This window comes from Pristiophorus japonicus, chromosome 14, assembly GCF_044704955.1.
Source record: "Pristiophorus japonicus isolate sPriJap1 chromosome 14, sPriJap1.hap1, whole genome shotgun sequence".
NCBI classification, from domain to species: domain Eukaryota; kingdom Metazoa; phylum Chordata; class Chondrichthyes; family Pristiophoridae; genus Pristiophorus; species Pristiophorus japonicus.
In genome coordinates, this window is record NC_091990.1 from 175,798,612 (window position 1) to 175,819,306 (window position 20,695).

Genomic DNA, 20,695 nt, shown 5'->3' on the forward strand with positions numbered 1-20,695 from the left:
TGCAAATGTAATGCCCCTATTAAAAAAAGGAGGCAGACAAAAAGCAGAAAATATAGACCAGTTAGCCTAAAATCTGTGGTTGGGAAAATGTTGGAGTCCATTATTAAAGAAGCAGTAGCAGGACAGTTGGAAAAGCAAAATTTGTCCAGGCAGAGTCAGCATGGATTTATGAAGGGGAATGTTTGACAAATTTGCTGGAATTCTTTGAGGATGTAACCAACAGGGTGGGTAAAGGGGAACCAGTGGATGTGGTGTATTTGGATTCCAGAAGGCATTTCACAAGGTGCCACATAAAAGGTTACTATACCAGATAAAAGTTCACGGGATTGGGGGTAATACATTAGCATGGATAGTGGATTGGCTAACGAACAGAAAACAGGGAGTTGGGATAAATGGTTCATTCTCTGATTGGCAATCAGTAACTAGTGGGGTGCCACAGGATCAGTGCTGGGACCCCAACTATTTACAATTGATATTAACGACTTGGAAGAAGGGACTGAGTGTAACGTAGCCAAGTTTGCTGATAATACAAAGATGGGAGGAAAAGCAATGTGTGAGGAGGACACAAAAAATCTGCAAAAGGACATAGACAGGCTAAGTGAGTGGGCAAAAATTTGGCAGATGGACTATGATGTTGGAAAGTGTGAGGTCATGCACTTTGGCAGAAAAAAAATCAAAGAATGAGTTATTATTTAAATGGAGAAAGATTGCAAAGTGCTGCAGTACAATGGGACCTGGGGGTACTTGTGTATGAAACACAAAAGGATAGTATGCAGGTACAGCAAGTGATCAGGAAGGCCAATGAAATCTTGGTCTTTATTGCAAAGGGGATGGAGTATAGGAGGGCAGGAAAAAGAGTGGGAGAGTTATAGTGGTAGGGGATTCTATTGTAAGGCCACAATCGAGACTCCAGGATGGTATGTTGCCTCCCTAGTGCAAGGGTCAAGGATGTCTCAGAGCGGCTGCATGGCATTTTGGAGGGAGAGGGTGAACAGCCAGTTGTCGTGATGCATATAGGTACCAACGATATATGTAAAAAACATGATGAGGTCCTACAAGCAGAATTTAGGGAGCCAGGAGTTAAATTAAAAACTAGGACCTCAAAAGGTAGTAATCTCAAGATTGCTACCAGTGCCACATGCTAGTCAGAGTAGGACTCGCAGGGTAGCTCAGATGTATACGTGGCTTCAGGAGTGGTGCAGAAGGGAGGGATTCAAATTCCTGGGACATTGGAACCGGTTCTGGGGGAGGTGGGACCAGTACAAACCGGACGGTCTGCACCTGGACAGGACTGGAGCCAATGTCCTAGGGAGTTTTTGCTAGTGCTGTTGGGGAGAGGTGAAACAATATGGCAGGGGGATGGAAACCGATGCAGGGAGAAAGAGGGAAGTAGAATGGGGGCAGAAGCAAAAGATAGAAAGAAGAAAAGTAAAAGCGAAGGGCAGAGAAACCCAAGGCAAAAATCAAAAAGGGCCACGTTACAGCAAAATTCCAAAAGGGCAAAGTGTTTTAAAAAGACAAGCCTGAAGGCTCTGTGCCTCAATGCAAGGAGTATTCGTAATAAGGTGGATGAATTAACTGCACAGGCAGCTATTAACGAATATGATATAATTGGGAATATGGAGACATGGCTCCAGGGTGACCAAGGCTGGGAACTCAATATTCAGGGGTATTCAACATTCAGGAAGGATAGACAGAAAGGAAAAGGAGGTGGGGTAGCATTGCTGGTTAAAGAGGAAATTAACGCAACAGTAAGGAAGAACATTAACTTGGATGATGTGGAATCTGTATGGGTGGAGCTGCAGAATACCAAAGGGCAGAAAATGCTAGTGGGAGTTGTGAACAGACCACCAAACAGTAGTAGTGAGGTTGGGGACAGCATCAAACAAGAAGTTAGGGATGCGTGCAATAAAGGTACAGTCGTTATCATGGGCGATTTTAATCTACATATAGATTGGGCTAATCAAACTGGTAGCAATACGGTGGAGGAGGATTTCCTGGAGTGTATTAGCGATGGTTTTCAAGACCAATTTGTCGAGGAACCAGCTAGAGGGCTGGCCATCCTAGACTGGGTGATGTGTAATGAGAAAGGACTAATTAGCAATCATGTTGTGCGAGGCCCCTTGGGGAAGAGTGAGCATAATATGGTAGAATTCTTTATTAAGGTGGAGAGTGGCACAGTTAATTCACAGACTAGGGTCCTGAACTTAAGGAAAGGTAACTTCGATGGAATGAGGCGTGAATTGGCTAGAATAGAGTGGCAAATGATACTTAAGGGGTTGGCGGTGGATAGGCAATGGCAAACATCTAAAGATCATATGGAGGAACTTCAACAATTATACATCCCTGTCTGGAGTAAAAATAAAACGGGGAAGGTGGCTCAACTGTCGCTAACAAGGGAAATTAAGGATAGGGTTAAATCCAAGGAAGAGGCATATAAATTGGCCAGAAAAAGCAGCAAACCTGAGGACTGGGAGAAATTTAGAATTCAGCAGAGGAGGACAAAGGTTTTAATTGGGAGGGGGAAAAGAGAGTATGAGAGGAAGCTTGCCGGGAACATAAAAACTAGTCACTGCCTGCCATTCTGAAAAGTACCCATTTACTCCTACTCTTTGCTTCCTGTCTGACAACCAGTTCTCAATCCACGTCAGCACACTACCCCCAATCCCATGTGCTTTAACTTTGCACATTAATCTCTTGTGTGGGACCTTGTCGAAAGCCTTCTTAAAGTCCAAATATACCACATCAACTGGTTCTCCCTTGTCCACTCTACTGGAAACATCCTCAAAAAATTCCAGAAGGTTTGTCAAGCATGATTTCCCTTTCACAAATCCATGCTGACTTGGACCTATCATGTCACCATTTTCCAAATGCGCTGCTATGACATCCTTAATAATTGATTCCATCATTTTACCCACTACTGAGGTCAGGCTGACCGGTCTATAATTCCCTGTTTTCTCTCTCCCTCCTTTTTTAAAAAGTGGGGTTACATTGGCTACCTTCCACTCGATAGGAACTGATCCAGAGTCAATGGAATGTTGGAAAATGACTGTCAATTGCAAAAGTTTCTATCGGTATGTAAAGAGAAAAAGGTTAGTAAAGACAAACGTAGGTCCCCTGCAGTCAGAATTAGGGGAAGTCATAACGAGGAACAAAGAAATGGCAGACCAATTGAACAAGTACTTTGGTTACCACCCGGTTACCGTTTTCATCATCGGGGACTTCAATGATACCATTTGCAGTGCAAAACATTTCTAGCCGCTCCACATACGCTCCGAAAGTCTCTCGGTCACGATGGAACTCACACAAGTGCCCTATTATTCCCAGAGGCGCAGCCAAGTGTGCTTGTAATTTACCGTGTAAGGCTATGGCAAAAAGTCATGACAGCAATGAGGCTGATTCCCCCTCCAGGTACTCAGGAACAGGTTGATGGAGGTTGGAGCCCTCTCTCCAGGCAAGTCTTTTCCCCACAAATCCATCTCACAATTTGACCCTGAATTTAAGATATAGGTCAAAGAAAGCATGCCAAAGGGTTCTGAATCACGAAGGAGAATCAATCATATGAACCTAAATGGTCCAAAATAATAGAAGGCTATGTCACTCCTGTTATACGTAATAAGAGTACTTTTATGACTTTGCTTTCCTGGCAGGGAGCCTTACATGCGGGGAAGGCATATCATAAATCCGAGCACACCCTTCACTCAATGCTCCAACCATTTAAATTAATGGTTGGAAAATATGCTCAGCGTGCATCTGAATTTCTGATTTGCTCTCCCAGCAGGTGTGACTCCTAGCTAGGAGAGTTAAATTATAAAATTATCCCAAATATATCTAACATATTCCTATCACTTGTTTATGTTCAGTATCTCATTTTTCTGTGATTTATCTTTGGTTTCGCAATTAGAGGTCCAGCTCTTTGCAAAATTCCCCCAACCAAGTCCATATTTTACAAAGATATATAAAAGCTTGAAATTACATTTATGACACATCATATAATATGTGGAATGTAATATAGGAATATATAGTGCTTTAATGTAAAATAAATTCTACTGAAAATGGAAATGACTCCTTCAGTAATAAGTCACTAACCAATGGCTGCATTGCTCCCGAATTACAGAGCCTGGTGTATAGGGAATACCTTGAAACACACAAGGACATTCTGCGGGTATCAGACATGTTCCATTTTCATGAATTAAACCTGTGAGAAGCAATTACATCAATTTATAACTCATTTTCCAAAGCAAATAATAGGTGTCAGAAAATTCTATAAGTCAGTATATTAGAAGTCATGTTAAGCCTTAGATTGCAAGCGGGTGCAGGAAATGACTATCTCATGAATAGTCAGCTGGTGAAACTGGAACAAAATAATATTTCAGCAATAATATTCCAAACAGGAGAGTTTTGTTGCTCGAATATTAACTCTAAACTACACAAGTAGATATTAAAACCACTTTTTCAATTAAAAGTAAAATATAAACACTTCTGTTCATCCTTTCATTTCTGATTCATTGCATCTTTTCCCACTGTCTTTACATTATTATTTTAACTAAAAGTTTACTTTTCCCTCAACTAATATAATCTATTCCCACCTTTTTCCTTTTTTAGAACCATTTACATCCTGATTTCCCCTCCCTTCCTCCTAGATTCTCATTTGGAAACGAGGACAACAGTTATTTTAAACTAGCAGAGACCCGCAAAATATTTGTGGTCAAATTAGTATCTTTATTGCAACAGTACTTGTTTAGACTGTTATCATCTTCTTCATCTATAGATTCAATGCTGATGTCCTCCCTCCCTCTCCCTCTCTCTCTCTCTCTCTTTCTCCCCTTCCCTCACTACCTACCTCTCAATATTCTCTTTCTCTTTCGCCGCTCCCACCACACGCTTCTCGGCTCTGCAGCAACTTCCAGGGACGCCCTGCCTCCCCGTGCCTGCGCCCATTGGCCCTGCCACTTCCGCCTCCTCATTGGAGCAGACCCATCACTCCCCGCCTTGGTTGCAAGGCCGAGCCCGCCCCAATCGGCCATTGGTCGGTGCTACTGTCACTCAGTCCACGTGCTCCCAGCCCCGCCTCCGCCCCAGGACAGACAAAACCCAGGACAGACAAAAACTGACTATTATTATTATAGATTGCCATTATTTTGGCTTAAAAACGCATCCACTGGTCAGTTTAAAGGCAATTAAATGATAAGGCTATAAAGATTGATGTGCTCTCATTGTCACCCAACCATGTCAATTTTTGATACACCAGAACAGGAAAGGTCGACAATGGGCAAGCAACCAAATGAAGCTTTATCATTAATTTTAGCTTAAATGTTGCAAGTAATGAATCTACCTTCAGGGCAGTAGCATCCATCAAGGCAGTGAAAATCATTGTCAATGCACTCCTGTTCCAGGCCACATGTTGCGGGACAACAATCGACACATTCACGATGCACAAATTCACCTTCACAAATTGTCACTGCGGGGAAAAAAAACAAAAAAACAACAGGTCAACAACTAAGACAACTTGAGATTTTCATTCATGAATAATTCATTATATTATATTACAAAGTGCGAGATTTGTGAATTCTTATGTTTATCAAGTAGAGGGACTTCATTTTTCTACTTTTGGCACCCAATATCAACACCAAATATTTCTAGCTCCAGTACAGCATGGGCTAGATGTAGAATAAAATTCCCTCTACTCTTCTGCCGACAATGTGCCTTCATCTCAATTTCAGTGGAGCACCCCTACTTATATCTGCATGAATCATACATTCCCAAAACATTTGAGAGTGTGCTCACACATTTTAACTATGATTTATGAGATACAAAGAATAATTAGAGCCTTGCAGTTTTTGTGTTGCCTGTACAAATTTCTTTCGACCAATTGTTCCAAATTCAACACAGATTTAGTTAATTTAACTTGTTCCCCTTTGCAAATGCAACGTGTTTACTCTGCTCTACATTTTGTTCTCTATGGGCATTGTTAAATCACAGGTATCTATCTCAGACTAATACCTGTTTAGTACTAAGTGGGGTCACAGATCCAAGTTACAGTGCCAGTTCCTAAGTTGTTCACTTCCAGGATTGATGAAAGTGGTCTCACAATTCTTGCCTAGATATGCTTGGGGTTACTACAGTAATTTTAATTGCATAATTTGTGATGGCAAAATCACATTGCATCAACATAGACTTCCCATTGCATCAACGTAGACTGTGCAGTACAGCTGGTCTATATGTCTATTGTCATTGTATCATACCACACTGGTTGAACAGCTGTCTCCATTCATGTAGTGGTCGATTCGCTTGTGCACAAGCCCTTGCATACTCGGTCAACACTCCACACAATGTTTCATTATCAGGTCCATACCTGATAGAATGAGGGAAAGTAACAATATAGAACAGTAATTGCACAGCGAGAGTCATCTTGCCTTCTTTATTTAATCAAAAGTCTTGCCCCGAGCTCTGACAATCCAGCCAATGAATCTGGATCTTCAGAATGATACCAATTATTCTCTTTAACACTTCCATTGCCATAACAAAATATTTATGGGCTAGATATTGTAATAAACTATTAATACATATAATAAATAAATATATATTATAAAGATTTATAGTCTTTTAAACATACTCACATGCAGAGGTCATTTACACAGCTGGCCATATACAGATATGGTTGAACATCGGAATGGCAGAGGATAAATGGATACCCAAGGAGCACTGTACACATGTTTCTTATTTTCTGAAGATTATTATAAAAATATTAGTACTCTCATAGTCTAGGTGTAAATAAAATATTCACTGCTTCTAATTCTTAAGTATTGCATGATAGAAATGGAAGCCAGCATTACCTTTACAATAACATTATACAAACTTAAATGGAAATTGTAGCTAGTTAGATTAATTTCACAGAAGCAGAAACATATAACAAGATTAACAGTTACACAATACATAGTTTGGCCTGAAATTCATCGACATACCGCCCACTTACCGCCAAAAAATACAAGTTTCATCAAAAAACAGGTACATGCCGCTGACATACCACCTGGCAGAAGTTTCATGAATGAAATACCGCCGGGCGGTATGCTCACCGCCCGCCCATGTAGAACCGCCCACATACTGCCCAAAAGTGCTAAATTCATGTCATACCGCCAAAATTGCATAACGTCCTGGAGAAGGTGCTTTTAAGTGGATCTTAGGTGGGCGGTATGTACACAGAGCTGACAGGTTTGTTTGATATTACACAGATCTTTATAGTTCTCCACATTTTGATGTATTTTTAAATGGATTGTAGTATTTTCTAGTGTTAGGCAATATAATAAATGGTTTAATATAGCCTTATTTACTCCTTTGTTGATGAACTATAATAAAAATTTTATTACTCTCTCTCTTCCCTTCCCCCCCCCCCCCGGCCAGTGATCTCTACCCCCACCCCCCCAGTCTCCCCCTGCTCCCCACAGCGATCTCTTCCCCCGCTCCCCACAGTGACCTCTTTCCCCCCCCCCAGTCTCCCCCCACTCCCCACAGCGAACTCTTTCTCCCCACCCAGTCTTCCCCCGCTCCCCACAACGATCTCTTCCCCCCCCCCAGTCTCCCCCCACTCCCCACAGCGATCTCTTTCCCCCCCCCAGTCTCCCCCCACTACCACAGCGATTTCTTCCCCTCCCCCAGTCTCCCCCCACTCCCCACAGCGATCTCTTTCCCCCCCCCAGTCTCCCCCCACTCCCACAGCGATTTCTTCCCCTCCCCCAGTCTCCCCCCACTCCCCACAGCGATCCTTTTCTCCCCCCCAGTCTTCACCCGCTCCCCACAGCGATCTCTTTCCCCCTCCACCCAGTCTCCCCCCACTCCCCCCAGCAATCTCTTCACACCTCCCCCCCCCCCCAGTCTCCCCACAGCGATCTCTTCCACCCCCCCCCCCGGCTCCCCCCCACGCTCCCCCCAGCAATCTCTTCACCCCTCCCCCCCAGCGATCTCTTCCATCCCCCCCCCCCGTCTCTCCCCCGCTCCCCACAGCAATCTCTTCACCCACTCCCCAGTCTCCCCCCACTCCCACAGCGATCTCTTCACCCGCTCCCCAGTCTCCCCCCACTCCCACAGCGATCTCTTCACCCCCCCCCCCGCAGTCTCCCCCCACTCCCACAGCGATCTTTTCGCCCCCTCCCTCACAGTTTCCCCCCAACTCCCCACAGCGATCTCAGATCAGCAGTCTCTGGCCTCTAGTCGGCGCTTCTCGGGGGAGGGGCGGAGCTCGACAGCCGCACACGCGTGCACACAACGCGGGAGCCAATGATTCCCGAGTTGACAGGCCTCCTCCACCCACTGCACTCCGCCACCGCCTGCTGCACTTCGCTCCCGTTACCACCGAAAAAAGCGGGATGAATCTCCCGCCCACTTGGCCGCAGTGGTACTGGGTGGCAAAAAATCACTTCTGGGGACCGCCAAAAAATGGGCAGAACTTGGCTTTGACCAAATTCGGGCCCAAGCTTTACCAAAATAACTATTAACTGAATCTAGTTGAAACATTACACTGATGAGGACTTCGTGGAGACCCTTTCAACCACCTCACGTGAAATAGGCAGTGTGGAGTTAGAAAATAAGGACCACCATTGTTACTTATCCATTAGTTTCCTACATTACAACACTATATAAATGCAAGTCTTTTTATTCGACTTCTGATCTTTAATTAAAAGCTGAAGCCGGTTAATTTCACAATTGTATGGAATTTTCAAGAGCCAGGCAATTAAGATATTAATAATTTCTAACACTTAAGTAGATAAGGTGTGAATGAGTATTCTTGACCAACTGGTGATTCATTTTTTTTCTAACAGCTGAAAGCCTAGAAATCATTCTTAATGGGGGTAATTGCATAATCCTGTGCTCACAGCACAGAACCCCACTTATAAAGGAGTGTGGGTTGGCAATAGGACTACAATATTGTAAACCCGATTCTCTAATTTGCACTTTCTACAAGTGCAGCTACTCTAGGAGTGGGGTATTGTGGAGGTACTGCTAATGTCCGAGTGACAGTGGATGGAGCTTGCAAATAAAACACCATCAAAAAGATCAGCAATTTGATTAGTTGGAATTCAAAGAATCCTGAGGCTCTTGCACAATCAATAAGTAATTCTCTGACATAGAGATAACATAATTCTGTAAAGTTATATGCTTGAAGAGGACTAATTTGCAGGTTTATGGGGAAAAAGCTGGGGTGTGGGACTAAATTGGACAGCTCTTGCAAAGAGCTGGGACAGGCATGGTGAATGGCCTCCTTCTGTACTGTAGGATTCTTTGATTCTATGAAAACAGAACTAATCTGAAGCCAATCTTTCATCATTTTCTTCTCTCTGCCCTGCCGAGCAGCATGAGGCAACCCATTTCTCCACTGCTTTTACGTCAAGCAGATCATGCTGTGGATTGTTCCCATAAATAAGATTAGTTTTTATACGGACAGGCCATTAAGCTGACCAGGCGGACTGGCTGGATGCGAAGGGGGGGTGGGCTGGGGCGGGGAGGGGGGGGTTGCCACTCTGCTTTCATCCTATACGAGTACCTGCTGGATGCCAACCCAGTATTCATAGACTGGAACTCTCATCTTCACTCACCAGGGCTATCTGGAGTGGGATCTGAACCAAAAACCATCTGACTAAGAAACAGGAATGCTACCAATGAGCCTAGGCTTACTCCCAAAGCAAATTTTAAATTCACATTAATCTGTCTATCTAAAGTCATATATAAAAAATATAAAATGTTCCCCATTTGAAATGATGAAACATTGCTCCATCACAAAGCCAATCTTGTATAATTAGAAACTTGATTGGACAACAATCATGACAATGATATAGTTACAGAGAAGAAGGAGATTCCAGAAACAGGGCTTTATTTTCTAAGTAGTCCTCTAATTTTTATCTGAAAATGTTCTCACTTCAACTTTCCTGCTCTGTAGCCAACCTCTCCACTGCTAACCTCATCTTCACCATTTATAGCCAGCCTCTGTCCTGATCTTGGGCTATGTGCACTTGCTACTGTTTCCCCTTCAGTTATCAGCTTCTCCATTCCCAACCTTTGCTCTTCCTCAGTCACTCTGCTCTTAATGTTCGTTTTATAAAATAGCTCCCCCATCCCCACTTGATCCCAGCAGATTGTAAACACAACCCTATCTTCGACCCACAAGCAACATTACAGTGCATATACTAATTCTGAAAATTGTTATCTTAACAGTTACAGATTCTGGAAAATAAAATTGTTGCTAAGCAGAAATTAAATAGTATATTACCGGAATTCGTTATATCTTAAAGAACACATATTGAAGCAATTTATGTCATATTCTTATACTGCTGATTTCTGATCTAAAACATTGAAAATATTTTGATAATCTATGGTATCAATGAACTACATACAGATAGTTTAATATCTTGCAAATAAAACTGTTGGTTTAAAATTAAATCGATTTATAACTAACTTCATTTACGCTTTGGCTTTGTCCAGAACATGGTGCTGGGTAGTTGATGGGAATAACATGACAAGGTTTCTTATCTGGGATGTCTTCTGTCCAGCTGTTACCAAAAATAGCTATTTCTTCTGTTAATACACCTAAAAAAAATTAATAATTATACTGCATTAGATAAAAAATAATAGTTCCTGAAGCTGAGGGTATGCACTTGAGCTGAAAACCAAGTGGAAAAGTAGCAGGTCACAAGTAGTGCCCATTCACTGAAAAGTGGGCTGACCCCACTGAGATTTCTACAGTCAGTCAAATTTGCACAAGGACAGAAAGATGCTGGTGCCAGGAACACCAGTCATTGGGAGCTCACCATTGTGGGAGTGGAAGCTTACATGCTACTGCATCTCATCGCCAAGAGCATGCAGAAATCAAGCACAGGCAGCGGAAAGAGCGTGCGGCAAACCTGTCCCACACACCCTTTCCCTCAACGACTATCTGTCCCACCTGTGACAGGGACTGTGGCTCTCCTATTGACTCAGCCACCTAAGGACTCATTTTTAGAGTGGACGCAAGACTTCCTCGATTCCGAGGGACTGCCTATGATGATGGTGATGCTCCTGCAGGGCACTAGGTTAGTGTTAAAGGTTCATGTGTCACGCACTGGCATCAATGATACTAAGAAACATTAGATACATTCACATACTGGGCTGAAAATAAAGATATGGTGGCAATGAAATTTTTGTGGATGCATATATTGTTCTGGATAAGATTGGGAAGTTGCTTTGATGAGGGGGCATGAACATTGAGGAGCATAAAGATATGTCTGTGGATGATGGCATCTTTGTGATGGGAAGGGGGACTTTGTGATGTCATGCACAAGATGTGATGGCCAAGCGAAGGTCTCCCATATCAGATCAGCACACATCTGTCTTGCAGCTGGTTGCCCTCTGCATCCACTTTAGGCTGCTCATGCTCCACTGGCTGATGTTCCTACCGTCCTTGGCTGCCTCCTTCTTCCAAAGCCTCCACAATGAGGCCTCTTCACAAGCAAAGCTGTGCAGCATGCGGCACACAACCATGATCTTTGAGGCTCTAGCTAAACCATATTACACAGTACCCTTGTATTGATCCAGGCATAGAAACATAGAAAATAGGAGCAGTAGTAGGCCATTCAGCCCTTCGAGCCTATACTGCCATTCAATATGATCCTGGTTGATCCTCCATCTCAACACCATATTCCCGCTTTTTCTCCATACCCCTTGATGCCTTTTGTGTCTAGAAATCTACTTCCTAAATATATTCAGTGACTTGGCCGCCACAGCCTTCTGTGGTCAAGAAATCCACAGGATCATCACCCTCTGAGTGAAAAAAAATTCTCCTCATCTCGGTCCTAAATTTCCTACCCCGTATCCTGAGACTGTAACCCCTTGTTCTAGACTTCCCAGCCAGGGGAAACATCCTCCCCGCATCCAGTCTATCCAACCCAGTCAGAATTTTATATGTTTCAATGAGATCCCCTCTCATTCTTCTAAACTCCAATGAATACAGGCCGAGTCGACTCAATCTCTCCTCATGCGACAGTCCTGCCATTCCAGGAATCAGTCTGGTGAACCTTCGCTGCACTCCCTCTATGACAAGTATATCCTTTCTTCGGTATGGAGACCAAAACTGCACACAATACTCCAGGTGTGGTCTCACCAAGGCCCTGTATAACTGTAGTAAGACATCCTTGCTCCTGTACTCAAATCCTCTTGCAATGAAGGCCAACATACCATTTGCCTTCCTAACTGCTTGCTGCACCTGCGTTTTTGCTTTCAATGACTGGTGTACAATGGCATCAGCTCCCTTTGTACATCAACATTTCCCAAGCTATCACCATTTAAATAATACTTTGTCTTTATGTTTTTCCTACCAAAGTGGATAACTTCACATTTATCCAAGTTATCCATGTGTTTGCCCACTCACCGAACCTATCTAAATCGCCTTGCAGCGTCTTTGCATCCTCCTCACAACTCACAATCTCATCTAGTTTTGTGTCGTCAGCAAACTTGGAAATATTACATTTGGTTCCCTCATCCAAATCATTTATATATATTGTGAATAGCTGGGGCCCAAGCACTGATCCCTGTGGTACCCCACTAGTCACTGCCCGCCACCCCAAAAAAGACCTGAATTACATCTTCAAAATTCCAATTGTGTGCTCTATGATGACCGGTGACAGAATGAATCATGTTATAAGTGCTCAGTCGCTATTCTGGGGAAATGCACAGGTGACAGCAGCCATGGCTATAGATGATCGCTATGATCTCCCAGAAGCCATGCAGAGACCTGCCTTTCTGGGTGAAAGAGTGCTGGCATAGTGGGCTGCCTCAAAATGAAAGAGCTTTGCAGTACACCCCTGAGCGGGTATCCACTTTTGTATTCATCTGTTGCATGCTCCGTAGCTTTGTCATCGCGAGGGACCAGCCCTGACCACCACCTGGCTAGCAAGAAATGCAGGAGGGGGAGGACGATGAGCAGTGTCGACTACCAGTGCCCCTAGCTGCCAGAGCTCTTAACAAACAGCTTATTCAAAAGTGCTTCGTGTGAACCATCCCTCCTATCTCCAATACACCAACAGTTCCGCAATCCTTATCACCACTGTCCATACTACCACCTCCCCATTGTCCTCCCTCAGTCCATTCTTATGGGTCTTGCCCTTACTTCACTGCAAATAGAACCACCACCATGAAATCTACACCAGAAAATAATTTATCCAACAACTCAATTCTATCTGTGCCAAATATTTAAAAGTCGTAATTAAGAATCACCCTTGTGAAACACCTTAATGCTTGACTTGTGTGCTTGTTTATCTATCCTAATAGTCTTATGAGGTGTTTCCCCAGTGGCCACGGCTTAGGAGGTGGAAGGCTGTGGAGTTTCCTGTGAGGATACTTCAGATTATCGTGGTGGGCCAACCTCGAGCAGCTCAGGGCACTGGGGGGCCGCTTGTAGACTGCAGAATGTTGGCATGTGCCAGGGAGTGGCGCAGATTGCCTTTAAGTGGTATCAGTCAAGCCCAACTCCCTCAGACAGGAACACGGCTAATGAATAGTGCTGACTGCAGACCTGCCACAATATATGAGATCCCAGCACCAATTTCACATGCTGGCAACAGGCAAACAGGGCACGTGAGTCACGAACCCTGCTCCCTGCACATCCATTTTAAGGCCTTTGACTATGGAGATGTATGGACTGGACCATGGTGCCACCTCAAGCTAAGGGGATTGTGTTGTTGAAGATGAAGTAGCCATTTTGGATTTTTAAAAAAGGATAGATCCGAGTATTATTAAAATGATGAAAAGCTAAGATGTTCCAAAAGGATTTAGGGGTCCATGCACACAGATCTCTAAAATGTAGTGGTCAGGTTCAAAAAATAATCAAAACGGCCAATTTTAGCCTTTATAACTAGAGGGCTAGAATATAAAGGAGCAGAAGCTTTGCTACAGCTATACAAAGCCCTGGTTAGACCAGTGTATAGCTGTGGGCACTGCATCTTAGAAAGGATATATGGGCCTTCGAAGCAGTGGAGCACAGATTCACAAGAAGATTACCAGGGCTCTGTAAAGTCTGTAAGCTTGTAAAGTTTGTAGCTCCACACTGTGGATGTGGACGTATTGTGTACTGCAAGTGCATAGTTAATCATTAAACAGAACTTGGCAGTTTCCGGAGACTTCCGAGAGAGCTGCCTCCATGTTAGGAGCTGTGTGTGCTTATGCTCTGTGAATATATCACAGTTGGCGACTGGGATGGGATTTTTCGGATGATTTAAAGCTAAAATTTTGTTGGTGAAGGATTCAGCCAGCCGACAGAGAGACTTTGGAAGTTTCTGTCTTTGGAAAAAAGCTACAAAATCCGAGGTAAAATACAGCACTCAGTGTGAACAGCTAGAGATTAAAATGGCAGGTTTATTGGGACATTTGGGTGAATATAGACACGACCGGGAACGTTTTAAAGCGTATGTGGATCAGCTAGAAATGTATTTCACTGCAAATAACATAATCGAAGTTCCAGACAATGCAGTCTAGAACCGGGCTGTGTTGGAATGTAAGAGAGCGATCTTCTTATCGGAGGCAGGTCCGGCATTATACGAAACCCTTGTAAATCTGCTTGTGCCTGACGAGCCAAAGGACACAACGCGTAAAGAGATTTTAACGAAGCTGGAGCAGCACTATAACCCCAAACCGTTAGAAATTGCTGAAAGCTATCGTTTCGGGATTCGGAATCAAAAGGCTGATGAAAGTATCGGTGATTACATCATAGCATTAAAAAAGCTATCGATGCACTGTAATTTTGGAAACTTTCAAAACCGAGCATTACGGGATCATTTTATTTGTGGGGTGAAAAATTATGTGATCAGAAGGAAGTTATTGACTACAGATGACTTGACTTTTGAGATTGCTTGTCAGACACCGAGGTTGATGAGCATGGCCGAACAATATCCCCGAGAATTAAATAATGATTACGGTTGTCAGTTAACCGAGATAAATCACCTGCAGGTTCAAAGTAAAAGACGGCCGTGGCCGAGAGTCTCAGAAACTGGAAATTCTAACAGAGCGTCGAAATCATGCTATAGGTGCCTGGGACAACACATTGCTCAAAGTTGTCCATACCAAGGCAGAGTGTTTCTTCTGACGAAAGACTGGGCATCTTGCGAAGGCATGCAGACTGAAGGGTAAACCAGCTTTTAAAGCTATGAGTCCAGCGTTCAAAGCTATGAGTAGAAATCCCAAGAGACTACATAGCATGGAAGAACAACAACAGGATGAGGAGATGTTAGAGTTACACGTCATCAGGAGCACGAGGTTAACGGACAGCGATTCGGGAAGCATCAAAATCCACATAAATGTTGCGGGATTCAAGATACCAATGGAAATTAACGGGTGCATCCGTGAGTGTAGTAGCGGAGTCACTATGTCGTGACAAATTGCGTGATTTCCAACTGGAGAAATCCAAGATAGAGCTGCGAGGCTACTCGGGAGAGAAAATTCCTGTGATAGGTCGTATCACTGTACCTGTGAAATATAAAAATCAATTTCAGAACTTGCCTCTAATAGTAGTGAAAGGAGACAAGTCTGCCTTACTAGGAAGAAATTGGTTGAGCTCACTGAAGCTGGATTGGAGTAAGATTTTCTGTGTGGAAGCGAGATTTTCATCAACGGATGAGGTTATCAAGAAGTATCCACAGGTGTTCTGCGAAACAGGCAGTCCAATCCAAGGCTTCAAGGAGAGTGTCAGGGTACAGAAAGACGCTAGATCAGTTTACTACAAGCCACGTTCCATACCATATGCACTCAAGGAGAAAGTTGAGCAAGAACTCAAAAGACTAGAGACTGAGAGCATTATTTGTAAGATAGATCGATGTAATTGGGCTACACCCATTGTTATTGTACCCAAGTCCGATGGCAGGTTAAAATTGTGTGGTGATTATAAAGTAACCGTAAACCAGGTTCTAGAGGGTAATGTCCCCAATACATTGCCAAATATAGAAGATTTGTTCATAACACTGACAGGTGGTCAGATCTTCTCAAAACTGGATCTTGCGAATGCCTACTTATAGCTTGAACTAGATGAGGAGTCCAAGTCATGTTTGACTATAAATACTCATCTAGGCCTATATCAATTTAATAGGCTACCGTTTGGAGTGTCTTCCACCCCTGCCATATTCCAAGGGGTGATGAACCAGATTTTGCAAGGTATTGAAGGGGTAGTATGTTATTTGGATGACATACTAATTTCAACCAAATAGGCAAATTCATAATAACATTTTGAATGATGTCCTCAAACGGCTAGAGAAGCACAGAGTACGAGTGTCTGCTCGTAAGTGTGAGTTATTTAAAAACTCGGTGGAGTACTTAGGGTACAGAGTAGAAAAAGATGGTTTACATCCAACCATGGAAAAATTGGATGCAATTAGAAATGCACCCACTCCCAGGAATGAAACTGAACTTCATTCATTCTTGTGTCTTTTGAACTATTATGAGAAGTTCCTACCAAATTTGGCTACAGTATTACATCCACTGAATGAACTTTTGAAAAAACAGGTCCAGTGGAAGTGGTCAAAAGAATGCGATACAGCATTCAAGGAATGTAAAAGCAAATTGGTAGAGAGCACCATGTTAGTTCACTATGACATATCTAAGGAGATTAAGCTAGCATGTGATGCCTCTCTGTATGGAGTTGGGGCAGTAATCTCTCATGTATTAAGTAGTGGGGAGGACCAATTGCTTTTGCTTCACGCATTCTCAGTGCCAGTGAGAGTAATTATGCGCAAATTGAAAGGGAAGCTTTGGCATTAATTTTTGGGGTCAAGAAGTTTCACAAATACTTGTATGGTCGTAAGTTTACCATCGTTACAGACCATAAGCCGCTAACAATAATCCTCCATCCAAAGTCCCCAGTACCTTAGCTGCAGCCTGAATGCAGAGATGGGCTTTGATTTTGTCAGCATATACATATGATATTGAATACAGACGATCAGCTGATCACAGTAATGCTGATGCAATGTCTAGATTGCCTACCCCATCACAAGTTACACCCGATAGGGAAGAAGTGTTTTATTTTTCATACATTGATGAACTGCCAGTCACAGCTGAAGAGATTGGTAGAGCAACCAAACGTGACCCAGTGATGTCAAAGGTGTATGAGTATATTGCAAATGGATGGCCAAACCAGGTAACAGACAAAGATTTCACATCCATTCTTCATTCGTAGGAATGAATTATCAGTCGATAAAGATTGTATCATGTGGGGTGCAAGAGTGGTTATACCAAATAAATTCAGGTCCAAATTATTAGGAGACTCCATGACCAGCACTTGGGAATGTGCTTGACCAAGAGTTTTGCACGCAGTTATTTATGGTGGCCAGGTCTTGATAAAGATATAGAGTACATCGTGAGGCAGTGTACGACATGTCAATCGGTAAGCAAGCAACCACCACCAGTACCATTACAAATGGCCTCCCAGGGTATGGCAAAGGTTACATATTGATTTTGCTGAGTTAGAAGGACAACAATTGTTCATTGTGATTGATAGCCATTCGAAGTGGGTTGATGTGTTTCCAATATGGAAAACAACAACAAGTAAAACATTGGACATTTTGCAAAAATTATTTTCTGCATTTGGCCTCCCTAAAGAAATTGTTTTGGATAATGGACCACAATTTCATTCAGAAGAATTTGCACAATTCACGAGCAAAAATGGTGTGAAACATTCCAAGGTTCCACCATACCATCCTGCTTCGAATGGTGCAGCAGAGCGCACTGTGCAAATTATAAAACGTGCCCTCATAAAACAAATGTTAGATCCTAATCCAAGGAAACGACAGTTGTCACTGGATCACAAATTGGCTAATTTTTTGATTACATATCGAAATACTCCTCATACAACTACTGGTAGAACACCAGCAGAGTTGTTTCTCAAACGACTGCCACGAACCAGATTCTCGTTGTTAAAGCCAAATTTGGCACAGTCCGTAGAAGAGACACAATTAAGACAGAAAGAGAATCATGATAAAGGTAGAGTAAAAGAGAGAAGTGTAAAATTAAACCAGAAGGTGAGAGTGAAGAACCATCACCATAAATGGTTAAAGTGGTTACCAGGAAGAGTGGTGAAGATATGTGGTCCTCGCATATATCTGGTAAAGATGTTTGATAATGGACAGGTTAGGTTTGTTCATATTGATCATATTTTACTTGCAGTCATGGAAGGAGTTGAAGGTGGGAATGATTTAATTATTTCTGACTCAGATAGTTTTGATACATCAATAGCAAATCCTAACTTCAATGTACTGGAAACAAATCCAGGAGAGAATCAGAATGAAATTCTGAGTCCGAGTCAGGAAAATAAAGAGCCTGAAGTTAGAGTGAGTTCAAATGAAAATCAAGGAAATTCCGTGGAGGAAAACGTTCCTCAGGGTGAGCCTCGAATGAGTTTAGATTCGACACCATGTTTGGAAGGTTCGGTTCGAGAGCAAAGGTATCCTCTTCGAAACAGAAAACAAGTGGTGAAGTTAAATTTGTAAATATGGAAAAAAAAGTTTATATCCTGTGTTACGTAGAAACATGAAAGTTATGTATGATGTTTTTTATGATGGCTTCTTCATTAAGGAGGGAGAAGTGTAATGTCTGTAAGCTTGTAATGTTTGTAGCTCCACACTGTGGATGTGGACGTATCGTGTACTGCAAGTGCATAGTTAATCATTAAGCAGAACTCGACAGTTTCCAGAGACTTCTGAGAGAGCTGCTTCCATGTAAGGAGCTGTGTGTGCTTGTGCTCTGTGAATATATCACAGGCTCAAGGGATACGTATTATGAGGAGGGATTACATGATCGAGGTTTGTATTCCTTGGAATGTAGATGGTTAAGTGGTGATTTGATTAAGGTTTTTAGGATTTTGAAAGGAATTGTTCGGTTAGGTAAAGAGAATTTTTTTCCACTGGTGGAGCATTCTAGGACAAGGGGAAATAATTTTAAAATCTGAGCCAGGCCATTCAGGAGAGCAGTTAGGAAACACTTCTTCATGCAAATGGTGGTAGAAATGTGGAACTCTCTCCCACAAAATGCAATAGATGCTAGCACAATTCATAATTTTAAATCAGATTGATAGATTTTTTATAGACAAGGGAATAAAAGGATATGAAGCCAAGGCAGGTGGATGGAGTTAAGATACAGATCAGCCATGTTCTTAGTGAATGGCGGAATAGGTTCGAGGAGCTGAATGGCCTACTCCTGTTCCCATGTTCCATTAACTTTATGCAAAGAAAACAAAGCTTACAAAATTAAATTAATACAAAAACTAAATACAATGACGCAATGACATAAAATCCTTTAAGTCATAACATAAATCTACCACTTTAATAAAGCAGAAACTAGTCCCAGGGAATTATGAAAAAAATGCAATGGGAGAAAAAATTAATTAAAGAAGTGAAACATAAAAAATGTACTCACAGACCCTCCAATGTTCCACCTCAATGGTATATTTTTTAAAAAGCTAAACACTTCAGATTACATTCTGTTCAGTTTGTCCTGAGGAAAAAACTGCTTCTGGGCCATACATTGCCATGACATAATTAAAACTATGTTCGAATGCCTCTACCTCTTGCAGCATTGCATTTCTCTTGCTCTGTGAAGGAGGGTGATGGGAAAAAAATATAAAGAGGCAACTGCATGATCAGGCGCTCCCAATGGTAAGCCACAGCAGAAAGGAGTCCAGGTCAGAGACCGGGTGCTAATAAATTAGCCCACTGCTCCACAGTGTTTTTTTAAACTAAGATATTTTTCTACATCCAGCAGAAATGACTTTGTGTGATGCCAATGAAGGAGATTTAAATTACAAAAAAAAAATCATTGCCTTGTGCACTTGGAGATAAAAGGTATCAGTACCCAGACATCTAACATTTGTCCAAGATTATATTTTACCCAGCTAAATCAGATGGCCAGATTAGTGCTTCCCTGATTTAATATTTTCTATTACTTACCATAGCTGGTGTACAAGTCATCATGCATATTTCCATTGAAGTTGCCACATAGTCCACATGTTTTCCCAACATACTCTACGTTCATCTTTATGTAGACTCCTGAACTACCATCCCACGCCAGAGAAAATCCATGGTGATGTCTAACCAGTACATATCCGGCTATTTGTTCAAACTTTAGGTTTCCAATAATGTAAGGTAGTTGAACACTGGGGAACAGAAGTAGGAAAATTCAAATTTAATTTTTTTTTTTTAATTTATGCACGCCACTGCTTTGTATACAATTCAGCAAAAATAGTGGTGTTCATAGACATCCTGTATAATTGTAACAACAGCTATGATTGAAGACGTGATGTAGTTCATGTCCGTTGTGCCCCGTAGGGGATGAAATCCGCACTGTGACTCCGGGAGGAGCTCCTTGGCCACAGGTTCTGTAGTAATACCCAGTCTCCTGTATGACTCAGAGACATGGACCATGTACAGTAGACACCTCAAGTCGCTGGAGAAATACCACCAACGATGTCTCCGCAAGATCCTACAAATCCCCTGGGAGGACAGACGCACCAACGTTAGCGTCCCCGACCAGGCCAACATCCCCAGCATTGAAGCATTGACCACACCTGATCAGCTCCGCTGGGCAGGCCACATAGTTCACATGCCAGACTCGAGACTCCCAAAGCAAGCGCTCTACTTGGAACTCCTTCACGGCAAATGAGCCAAAGGCAGAGGAAATGTTACAAGGACATCCTTTA

The 20,695-nt window shown here is 42.6% G+C and overlaps 1 protein-coding gene across 1 annotated transcript in view; it reads right to left on the reverse strand.

Moving 5' to 3' along the window:
* otog (otogelin) overlaps positions 1–20,695 on the reverse strand; it is a 350,354-nt gene that overhangs the window by 313,754 nt on the left and 15,905 nt on the right. The window contains exons 5-10 of the mRNA XM_070898763.1: positions 19,947–20,152; positions 10,448–10,578; positions 6,621–6,727; positions 6,246–6,355; positions 5,336–5,461; positions 4,090–4,198 (exon numbers count right to left, since the gene is read on the reverse strand). Of these exons, the coding sequence (XP_070754864.1) occupies positions 4,090–4,198; positions 5,336–5,461; positions 6,246–6,355; positions 6,621–6,727; positions 10,448–10,578; positions 19,947–20,152 (789 nt within the window). The remainder of the gene's footprint in view (positions 1–4,089; positions 4,199–5,335; positions 5,462–6,245; positions 6,356–6,620; positions 6,728–10,447; positions 10,579–19,946; positions 20,153–20,695) is intronic.